This window comes from Conger conger, chromosome 11 (assembly GCF_963514075.1).
Source record: "Conger conger chromosome 11, fConCon1.1, whole genome shotgun sequence".
Lineage (NCBI taxonomy): Eukaryota > Metazoa > Chordata > Actinopteri > Anguilliformes > Congridae > Conger > Conger conger.
Window position 1 is genome coordinate 21,400,286 of NC_083770.1, and position 12,232 is coordinate 21,412,517.

The 12,232-nt window shown below is 41.7% G+C and overlaps 1 protein-coding gene across 2 annotated transcripts; it reads right to left on the bottom strand.

Annotated features, from left to right (window-relative positions):
* Positions 1-999: 999 nt before the first annotated feature.
* On the bottom strand, positions 1,000-7,746 carry paqr3a (progestin and adipoQ receptor family member IIIa). 2 transcript variants are annotated; one of them, XM_061260511.1, is made up of 7 exons: positions 7,632-7,746; positions 6,818-7,044; positions 6,259-6,421; positions 4,598-4,753; positions 2,491-2,688; positions 2,015-2,105; positions 1,000-1,531 (listed from the first exon to the last, which is right to left on the bottom strand). In XM_061260511.1, the coding sequence occupies exons 2-7, from the start codon at positions 7,000-7,002 to the stop codon at positions 1,389-1,391; spliced, it is 936 nt and encodes a 311-aa protein (XP_061116495.1). In that variant the 5' UTR covers positions 7,003-7,044; positions 7,632-7,746; the 3' UTR covers positions 1,000-1,388. The 2 variants fall into 2 exon arrangements, with proteins under 2 accessions (XP_061116495.1, XP_061116494.1); XM_061260510.1 differs by having other exon boundaries at positions 7,505-7,736.
* Between the last annotated feature and the right edge of the window lie 4,486 nt (positions 7,747-12,232).

The following is a 12,232-nucleotide window of genomic DNA, read 5'->3' on the forward strand; positions in this document are numbered from 1 at the left end:
ACTATACAGTACTGTGCAGCTAATACACGCTACTACAAATAACCGATGAAAACACCAATGCAAACATATTTAAAATACTCTAAAACACTAAAAGACATTTAAAATAAAAATAATAATAATCTGACAAATTATGTTGAATGAAATGTGCAATTCTACTACTCCACATGTTGACACTACTGCAGTGTAAGAAAACACCTTAAACCCGAAGAAAGAAACTAATTGACAGCAATAAATGTAACATTTCTTGGCTTCCTGTTCCACAGGCTTAAAAGCACGGTCGTAGATTAAATTTCGGACGATATCTTTGGTTTACGTTTTGATCGTATAATGCTCATACATCACAGATAATGCGAAAACGCGCGCATTAATGAACACAAGCGAGTGGTTCTCTGAATCTGTTCGCTTGTTCAAAAATGAGATGCCCAGTTTTGGACTCGGCGTTGAAAACACTGACAGAACTAGCACACGCGTGCGAGTGCGTGAGAAGGGTGATGAATAATCTTGGAACCGTCCTGGTACCGTAGTTAGAGCTCAGGCGATCCAAAGGCTGGCTGCCAGTGTTGGACGCTTATACCGTATCGCCCATATAGCACCACGCTGACTGTCACAAAGCATGTTCAGACATTCTGTACCGTACCGCCTGGGATGCAGAAACTTCGGATCGCTCGCGTACCTCGGACGTGCAGCCTACAATTAGAGCAATGCCCCTCACTAATGATTGTCTGATTGAAGCCCTACCGGTTAAATCGGTTTGCAAAACAAAACAAAAAGAGCAGCTATTGAATATCATTTGAATATTAATGGGATTTGAGCAAAAATCGTTTTCGTGCTTTGTAACAAAGTTCATGGGGCTGGGGGGGGGAATATGTAAATGTCGCATTCGTGCAAAGCTGGATTAACAGTGCGCTGCCATGTATATTGTGTACTTGGGAGAGGATAGATGTGTCATCAGGTCTGACATTCAAGCAAACGCACTGACTGAAGCCACGCTTCTTCAGATGTTTAGAAGTCCATTTACATTTAATGTTTAGATTCTCAGAAATGTAGTGTCAAAGTGTCCTTTAGCCAGTAGAATCCTGGTGCAGACCTATTCCTCATAGGTCGTGTGATCAGAGTCTCAGGTCCTGGAAAAAGGAGAGATGTGATGTCACAATGGTGGTGTTGTCTCAGCAGGGCATAGTCAGGTGACAGCAAGGTTGGTTGTAGCACAAACAGCCAATACAGGGCTAACTGTAGGGCCCTTGTTGTGGCAATAGCAGTCCCAGTTGGGCTGGTGATAGAGCAAGTAGTCCACACAGGGCTGTAGTGTCGAGCCCTACCCACAGAGGGCTAGCTCTGCAGTCCTTGGAGCTGGAGCAGGTGGTCTGGGCAGGGCTGGCTCCAGAGCCTTAGGGCTGGAGAGAGTGATCGGGACAGGGCCGGCTGTGTCTGTAGTTTGTGATGTACACTATGGACTGGTGCCAGCAGTAGAACACCAGCACCACCAGTACGTGCCAGAGCTGGTGACTGGAACCCAGGTAGTTCAGCTGGCCTGTAAACATCAGAAGAGTTTTTGTGGTACAAATTCAATCATATCCCCTCGCTCAAGTGGAAAGCGTACTCTACGCAGTCATTCAGTCAACTTTGAAACTTAATCAATTCCATCTATAACCACATTTTAATTAAAAACTTCCCGTCAACCCTCAATATTAATCTACGTAGAATATCCAACTATGCAGAATTTTACATTTCACAGCTGTGAGACATTAATGTTGGCGATTCAACAAGGGGCTCTAGAGCAGGGATCAGCAAATCGCGGCACTCGAGGGCCGAGAACTGCTGCTTTTCCACCCTCTCTTTACCTGGGAGTCAGGCGTGAAGACTGTCTGGCCAATCAGCAGCGCTAAATGTTAATTTAGTTATTACTTTGTTAATTACGCGGGGGAAAAGGGATCAGCCAGCGCTGATGATCCCTGCTCTTGAAGGAAGTCAGTACGCTAACTTTCTCAACACAATCCAGAGAATAACATCATACCTGGAAAGTAGCGCTCTGGAACTTTGGAGATGTAGAAGACGAAGGCTGCAGCCGCTATCAGGTACACCATCAACACGCGAGGGATAAACGCCTGCCAACGGAAACAGAGTCTGAACGCCCAGGACTGCAGAAAACCAGAGCCGATTCACAAGTACTGAATCACAAACGGACAGAGGAAGCAGCACGACCGAGCAGAGTGTATGGGATGTGTTCTGTAGGCCAGGTCTGGGTTCAAATAGTATTTGTTTTGGAATCAATATTTTTCTGTGCTCTATTGATCTTGCCTGGTGCATTTGAGCCTGCAAAGCAGATGGGCGGGGTTCACATTTCCGGGATCATTTAATTTGTTCCAGCACTATTTGAACCCAGTCTGGTAGGCACAATGCTTGGAGGACACATCACAAGATGGACGCCGCCCAAACCGGTCTGTTAATGAAGGCTGCCCTGGCAACCATGGGAACCGCGGGACGTCTCACCTGGATGAGTTCGGCGCCAAAGCCGCCGCTGAGCCAGACCCAGTGGATTGTGGGAATGACCCCGTAGGCGGCCACGGAGCAGAAGATGGCCGAACGCAGACGCCGCCACTGCTTGGTGAGGTAATTGGGGTGGATCTGGGCGAAGAAGACGGCCAGGATCATCGCCAGGACCGTGATCAGATACACCTGCCGCCAGTACTGTGGGACACACAGAGCACCAGGGTCCAACACAATGCACACTGCAGAAACCAAAACATACCTCAATCTCTCAAAATATTCTGTTAAACAAGACAAAAATATTGCCAATGGGGCGAGGGTTTGACTAATTTCAAGATTTGCCTATGGGGTAAGAAAATTTCACTCTTCAAGAAAACACTGGTAAGATTGGTACGGAATATCTTGCCAGGTCATGTAGTGGAGGCAGAAACTCAAGACCAGGCTTGACATGGTACTAGAGACCATCTAGTTTTTAGGTAAACTAAGTAATAACTGCATTTCAGTGGTAGGAAAAACATGAGTATTTCTGAATGGCCTGTCAATATGAAGTATTATCTCCTTAGTCGCCTTCATTTAAAACACACTTCTAAAACTCGTATCCGTCTGTAACGATCCATGACAAAATTAAACCAGTTTTATTCTTTCATAATAATGGTACAAGTCAGCGAGCTGGCTGTTTTAATATCCTGCTACTATTATTATTGCTGTGTTGCGTTATTAATTTCCAAAACAGGGAGGGGAAGCACTAATGCGCCGGGAAGCCAAATTGTTTTAACGTTCCCGTCCCAAAATTGAGAAAACAAAGGAGTGCGGTTGAAAAAAGAAAAAAAAATAGATTTTTTTTTTGTTTTGTTTTTTTTTCAAATCGTGAAAGAAAGTACTCTTCCACTGCGCGTCTCATGAAAACAGACAAAAGCCTCTCTTGAGGGACTTGGCTGATTAAGTAGTCACCTAAATGCAATGCTAAACGCTTGGCAGGGGGAGTGGAGACAGCTCACCCACGTGTGAATGTCATATGGTGGGGAACAGGAGTGGCGGAGTGGTCTATGAACACGGCCATCTGGTTTTAACTGGAGCAGCTTTCCACGGATTCTGGGGCACCATACCGGAGGCGTTCCAACGTGCGGGGGACTGAGAGAGCCCAGCCAAGCTCCACAGAACCGGCGGAAGCAAAGAGGCTACGCCTGCTCGCGTCCTCCAAGATCCAAGTCTCTACAACGCACAGCACCGCGCTCACTATACCAATCTTCTGTTATTTGGGTTTGTTTTTTTAAAAGGCATTCCTACAAACCTTACAGCACCTTCCCACTCCAAGTTTATTCATTGGCTGTGATTGTGCTCATTGGATGACTAAGAGGCTCGGTAGATATGAGAACCCGCCAAATATATTTTTGAATAGATATTTACAGATATATGCACTCAGACATTTATAAAAGGCCTCAAAGCAAAAGAGCTTTCTGGACCTTTAACACACACACACACACACACACACACACACACACACACACACACTAAACTAAACCCTTCTTTAACCAGGATGGTCAGTTGAGAACAAATTCTCATTTCCAATAATGACCTGACACAGACAGACAGACAGACAGACAGACACAGACACAGACACAGACACACACACACACACACACACACACACACACACACACGTAACATTTTCCTTTTTGGAGATGGAAGCCAGAAATGCTTCAGTCTCACAGGTAGCATATGCCCCAAAGCTGTTCCATCTGACCTCAAAATTAAAAGCCCTTAAGCGTACATTGTTGTAGTAATAAGCATGTAAAGACCTCAAACATTAAAACTCTATTTAAAAGCATCTAAGCGTACATTGTTGCAGTAGAACATTAAAACTCTCTGTTACAAAGCCCTTAAGCGTATGTTGTTGCAGTAGAAACGTATATTGTTGCAGTAGAACATTAAAACTCTCTGTGAAGCGTACGTTGTTGCAGTAGAACATTAAAACTCTTTTCAAAAGCCCTTAAGCGTACGTTGTTGCAGTAGAACCGTATATTGTTGCAGTCGAACGTTAAAACTCTCTGTTAAGCGCATGTTGTTGCAGTAGAACAGTAAAACTCTTTTTTAAAAGCCCTTAACGTACGTTGTTGCAGTAGAAGGCGTAGAAGACTCCAGGGACATAGCAGCCCAGGATGCCGATGGAGATGCCCGTGTAGTCAAGCGCCACCCAGCGCCGGCTGGTCTTCTCCGAGCGGTGACAGGAGAACAGGTGATATCCCACCGAACACAGCATACACACCTGCGCATACAACCAAAACCAACACACACACACACCGCTTAAGTGCCACAGACCCCACGTCAATCCAAACCCCTCTTATCTCCAGTCCGTTACCTTAACTTTCAGCCCTTCAGGACCCGGGGGAAATTTCCCTGAGCTAAACACGTTTTATACCTGAAAGCCTGGTGTCAATAAAGGACTTTTCCATTACTACAAAGTCCAATCCAAAGGAATGTACACACTTTTAAGGAAAGCAACTGCCATTAGAGATTATTCGCCAGTCACTTTAAAATGGCACAATCTGTCTCCAATTGCAGAATTCTGTCATTACATGACATTTAGCAGACGCTTTTATCTAAAACAACGTACAAAGATGCAAACTAGTCATAAACAAGGTTTAAATAACACATTGTCCAACACCATGTTTTTGTAATAGTATTTGAAGTTTCATGTGGTTTCATGTGATATTAGCTATATTAGATATTTAAGTAGTGTGATCTACTTAAAACCTTATTCAAACACTGATGTGGCTAAAAATAGCTAAATTGAAATGTTCAGTATATTAACATTAGCAAGGGAGCAAAGTTAGAAAACAAACATAAAGTCCCATAAGTTTGGGAACCCAGTCAGTTAGTACTTTGTAACTCCTCTTCTGGCAAATAGAACAGCTTGTTAACACTTCCTGTAGCCAACTAAGAGTCGCTGGAATTTTTCTACATTCTTCCTGGCAGAACACCTCTTGCTCAGAAATATTCTTCGGCTTCCTTGCACGTACGGCTTGTTTGAGATCACTCCACAGATCTTCAATAATATTCACGTCTGGGGACTGTGGTGGCCATTCCAAAACCTTCATCCATCTTTCCTGGAAGTACTTAATGGTTGATTTTGAGGTATGCTTTGGATCATTGTATTGCTGGAATACCCATCCTCCCTTCAACCTCAATGTCTGGACTGACCTTTGAACATTTTGGTTTTGTCAGCCCAAAGCACATTGTTCCAAAAGACTTCGAAAACTTCTCAATGTTTTCTTTTGCATACTTCAGACACTTAATTTTGTGTTGAGTTTGTTATTTCTGGCAACCATATAGGTCTTTGTTGTTTAAAGTATGTTGTATATCACCTGGGTCTGGGTCTTAGTATTTTTTTTTTTAAGTAACAAAGAATAATCCAAAAAGGTTTCCAAACTTTTGCACAGGGCCCTTTTCCTTTTTTTAGTTTTTTATTTATAAACAGTATAAAATGAAAATAAAAAGCAATCTTGCTTTAAAATTTGCAGAAAGGTCTCGTGTTTAACTCCCATTTAGAGTTCAGGTTTGCTTTCGATCACATACAGATTAATTGTAACAGACATAACCATGTCTGCACCACACTGTATGTTCTATTCTACCATTATGTAGTACATCACCAAAATGTTCCATCAGGGAAATGAAAACCTTGTGAATCTGGTCAAACCACATACTTCTTTGCCTGCCAAATAAGTAACGCGTGATGATTGGCCCGGGTCTATGGAGATGGGAGGAACATACCTGGAAGCAGAACAGCCCAATCGAGTAGATGACATAGTCCTCTCTGGAGGCACCTGAGGCTGGGAGCACTGTGGTCATGTCATACAGCCCCAGGGAGAAGAACAGGAAGAACCCCAGCAGGTGACTCCAGATGTTAACCGTTTCATTGGACAGGATGAACAGGCTAAAAGAGGGAAGTTATTACCATTTGTTTTTATTACAATTCTGCCTGCAACAAGCAAAACCTTTCCACTCCTCATAGAAGGTGCTGAAGAACCATGAAAACTGCCCTAGATGGTGCTAACGTCATACTTAACACACACAGTTCTTAACCATACCTCAAGTTGAACTAATTTGTCCTTCCCAGCCCGCTATTATAAACCTTAGAAGACAGGATACGTAAGTAACCTATTCAAATGTGTAAGCCTCATCCGTAAATACAACATATTAATGAAAGGGTTTTAATACTGTAACTTTGACAAAGGCATATCTATCCTTAGCATTGATTAACATCACTGAGGGAAGGCAAGTACATACCTGTCATGCATTCAGGGTGTTTTTTTGTTTTTTTTACACTCACCTTTTAATACACAATCTTGACGGTAGGTACGCCCTGTACCCGTCTGTTATGTATGGGTTTTCTCTCAGGAACAACGGAATCTGTTCGTATGTGTACAAGCGGATGCCCCTTGGAACTAGAACTGGCCAATACTGGTAACTTCCCAGCTCGATGTAGTGGGCACTCTTTAAAATCTTGTGCGGCATGGTGAAATCCTCTGACTGACCTCACACCTGGATCTTGACAGCCTGGAAGTACACACAAATCGAACGTTGATGTTAGCTGACAGGCTATCGTGAAGATCTGGGCATAAATCAGCAGACATAGTCTCGTTTGTCCTCAAAAGACCTCCATCTAAAACATTATGCAGCAACGCAAACCTATGGCTGGTTAGATCCGTAAATTAATACTTAGCTACCTAGTAAATTTTCGAACTAGTTGGCTTGCTTGATGACGTTGACCAGAAACACAACTCTGATTCCATCTACACACACAGCACCCGGCTGACGAGATGACATTTCTTTAACTAACGTTATACGGGCAAGCCTTATTGTTCGCGCTGGGACTTGTTATTTTACCTAGCTCACCACAGTCGTCTTTTGGGTTAGTACACAACGTCAGTTAACATTAGCTTTAATTTGTTAGCTAGTCTAAGTACTGTAAAACCGACCCACCGTTTGATATGTAGCTAGCTAAGAAGAAACTTACCTTCCTATTATACTAGGCACATAATGTGCACCGACTGTGCCATTTGGATAGCTGTGTGTACGTAAATGGCTTTTTATTTTTCTTCAAACTATCAGCTTATTACAAAACAGTATGCGGTCTATCTTACACGTATCGCGAAATCCTCTACTAAGCTTCTCTCCAAGTTGTCATAGGCAGCTAATATCATTTCTGCGACGCGCATGGTGATAGGCCCTCTAGCTGAGTGTGTTCGCAAGAGTGCCTGGAAAGATTACGCAATTACAACACTGATGTGTCTGATTTATGCGCGGCTTTAACGGACAGGTAACGTTAAAGTAGACATTTTCTTTTATGACAGACCCTGGTCTACATAAACCGTAAAATTACTGAATGCTTGAACGCATAGACACAATGATCATGAACTATTGCGATGCAGGGATGACCATATCTATAGAAAACGGTTTGTAAATCATACTGTTGGACGTGGGACATGTTCAAATGTTCAATGTTTACGCCTGGCCCCTATTCACAGTAGGCTATAAGTATAGGTTAAAAAAAATATCAACTTGTTCATTCTGACAATCAAATAGTCAGAATGGAATGGCAATATCAAATATTTTCCTTAAAACATCGTTTTTTGGTAGCAAGCATAATTCAATACGTTTTGTTCATTAGCCTGTGTTGTATGTATACTGTATGTTACTTATATTTATGTGGGCGCCTCTAAAGCTTAAAGTTTAGCTTTGTGTAAATATAGGCCTACATCATAGCCTATTTAAAATGGATTCATTTCAAATAAATTTGTAATTTAATGAATATTAATGGAACACGTACTGCCTCTTGCAATTGTACATGATTTGCCAGCAGCATCACAAATATGTGACTGCGCTTGTTTCAAAAACGTATTTATTTATTTAAAAAGCAACATAGGGTGAATTCCAGTAATTTGGGACACTTGTAAATGCAGTTTCTGAGTCTGCCCACACCACCAGTAGACTTCCATTAGTTTCCAGACTTTCCACATCCCCTAGTTGAGTAGGTGGTTTTTTATTATTATTTTAACCATTTTCAACCCAACAATGCTGTGGGCAGTATTTTGCCAGGAAGACAATGAAGGGGCTTGTACTGCACTTGAGGATAACGTATAGTAGACTGCTGTCAACACAATTTTTTCTGAAGCCATTTCACAGATATTTCAGGTGTGATTTGTCGTGCCTCGCAGAACTGCAGTCACACTTGTTCTGCCCTCGGTCTTAATGCAAAAGGGAGTTGCTTCTTTTTTTAAGTGGGGAGAGTGTAGGCTCACTCCATTCACACCATTAAATTAACTGTGGTGACATTTTATCTTAATTAGCTGCTTCCAATCAAAACAATGTTTCAAGTCTGAATAAAACTTGAAGGTTGTTGTGTTTCTGTTTTTTTGGGCATTACCTCAAATACATTTAGGTAGGCTAATATTTAGCTAATGTTATCCCGCAAGCCTGTATGTAGAATATGATCCTGCGTGATAACATAGGCTGTTCGTCATTAAATACTAACTTTCAGAATCTTGAAGGCTAAAATGACATCTTATTTTAAATCTATAATATAAACATTGAGTGTAGTAGCCTACATCTGTACAACATCAGTTATTAGTCTAATGAAATAGGAATTTTAAGGGTTTGTAGGTCTGAAACAGCTTGACAAATAATGCGTATGACAACAATGTAGTCCCATGTTTCTGGAAGCCAAAACGATAATCCTATGAAAATAAACAGAAAAAATGATGAACATTCCAAAAGAAAGGAAAGTATGTCTCTGTGAATTAGAGGTCTCAGCTGTGCAAACTTCAGTAGTCTTTCCATCTGGCCTTGGGACCCAATTGAAAGGGATTAAACATCGGCCCCACTGTTTTCATGCAAAAGACAGAGCTATCAAAATGACTGAAAATCGTGACTCTGATGGTGCTTTTCATATGGACAGGTTGACTATGCTTTGCCCAGCCACTTTTATAGACAGTGAAATATGATTTACTTTGACAATCTACGCTGTATTTCTATTTTAAACCCATAGTTGTTTTTTGTCCCTTATTTTTCTGTCAAGAGTAATATCAAGATATATAATTAATGCTTAGTACAGTGAGAGAAATAGCAGGTCTCTGACCAGAGTTTGATTAATAAATAAAAAATAGGGGCTACACATTATACAACACACACACATGTGGACTGGGTGTGGAGTGGTCACCCACCTCCCCCCAGAAGAAAAGTCATGGCTGATCTGGCTCGCTTCCAGCTGAACTTTTATTCCTTCACAGGACCAGTTCGTGTGGTGTGTTTCCTGGAGTCCCATATGCAGAAACACAGCTTTTCTTTCACGTTCTCGACTCTTTCCATAGCGTTACTGGCTGCTGACAGCTCTCCTTTCGGCCTGTTTATCTGCCTGTCAGGCCCGCATGTTTCCAAGAGCCTCCCGCTCGGCCTGGCGCCTCCACAGTCTGTTTCCCTGCAAAGACACAAGTCCAGTACAGCCACGATCGGATACGTCCAATACGGAACTGACAAGGCCCGTGTCGTCCCCGGATATGGTAGCGAGCGATGATGCGGCGGGCCTGTCACCGACCTCGCCGCGGCCCATCAGCGTTCCCCCGGTCTCTTTGGCTTTATTTATATAATCTCCGCCACACGACATCTGCTGCAGATGCGACTGACTCCGTCCCCGGTGTCCGTTCGGGTGGAAGGAGCGTGTCAAACTTTCCGAGGGAATGCATTCCGAGGCCGCGGTTGTTTGTTCCAATAGGATAGGTGTCGACTTTGATTCCGGTCCCTGGGCCTGATTAATGAAATAAGTAGACGCAGGGAGAGCCGATGTTTACTCGATCTGAACGCGCCGTTGTTTGGATCGTGTCTGCAGTCTGCCACGGTTCTATTTTCGCGGCTGACACTCGGGTGAGTGCAGCGGCCGTTTGACAAGAGAGCTCCTGCTTTCGGTTTCCGTCCCCTCTTGGTAGTAACACACTTGGTTGGTCTCTAACTTGGCCACAATGCCGCTGAAACGAAATGGCAGCAGGGTCAGTTGTAGCTTCTTCTTTCATAAGAAAGGAGAAAACCATTTTAAAGTACATAGGCCTAAAGGATATATCTGAAGACATACTGTAGAACAATAAATTGTAAATTAAAAAAGTAAATAAACGCACATTGCATACAATGAATACATATTGCATATACTGTAGGGCTGGGGTTATGGTTTTTATTCGCTTGTTCACTCCTTGTTAAACCTATCGAGGAGATGATTCATCTGAGCGTATTTAAAAAGTTAGGCAAGCTTGGCCAATGAAAAATGCTATCCAAAATGTATTTTTAAAATATTAGCCTACATAATATGTTTTTGCTTTGTTCATTTCCTGTTATTTATTTATGTATTTAGGCCTGTCTTTGTATGATCCACTCACACTAGCTCACATTTCTTTCTTCTTTCCTTTTTAGTTTTGCACTTTTTTGAAGCTCCATTTATTTAAAACAACATTGAAAGGAGCATAGCATGTTTACTTTATACATTCCTTTGACTTTTTTCCTGTTGAATATATTTTGTGAATAATAAATAAATCTGGATTTTGGGCTTTATAATTCCCCGGAGGCTGAATAAAAAAAGAAAGGGAAAACCATTTTTTTTTACAATAAGGAAGAGATTAAAACAGATTGTTTTATGATATTTGGTATCTACAGGAACATGATTAGTGCAGTCCAGTATTAATATTTGTTTGCTGCATGTTACGTTTGCTCCTAGCCCAAAGTTAAGTAAATCCCCATTTGTGAATAATATGTTGAATCATAAGCTTGACCAGCAGACCTCAGCAAACACGTACAGTATGAGCACTGCACATATCCCCCAACAATGCCAAACAAAGCACTTTATAATAAACTGATTGTACATTGTGCTTACATCCTGCTCTTCTCAGTTATCCTCTTCTGTTCTGTATTGCAAATTAATTTATTTTCATTTTTGGTGGCTCTTTTAAGAAGCTTTATGATAAGACAAGGTTATGATGTACTTTCTTTCAATGAAATACAGTGCCTGCAATTGTTGTATTTAAGTACTTATTGTTCTTGGAAAAACTATAGCTACCAGCTAACAGTAACATAGACATATTCTTTCAAATATAACAAAATCATAGGCCTACAATATTTATAAAAGTCCAACAAATAAATCATGTTCCACAAAATTGCTTTTCTGGAATATCTAACCATACTTTAACACAACAGTGATAAATGTGTAGCCTACTTCAAAGGACAAAATAAGACAACTAATTTTACGTCTCCAAATCAGAGGTTTTCAAATTAGTTAAGCCCTTAAACCAGTATGTAGCAAAAATTAGTTATAACATACATGTTGCAACAAACCCAAAACAGCTGCATTTAGCAATGTTTTAAATATGAGCAAGGTTATGGTGGTGATTTGCTAAAATGGTACAAATTTCTACTGGTCACTGTAGTTCATATTAAACGCTCTTCCCTTTGTTCATACAGGCTACGCATCGCGGTATGGAACGTCTAATGTTGCGTAGGTCATGCAGCTGAAAATGGGCCCTGCAGATGTCGCTGTACATCTATTTACGCCAGACATAGATTACTACGAATCTACGGTAGTGATTTACTCCCAGTTTGGAAAACCCTCAATAGCACGAGGGACCACCAGCCGTTCTCTTTATTTATTTGCTGTTCTAAGATTCCGGTTTGTTGTAGGCCTGCATCTTTTACCCACCTTCTTTAGTCT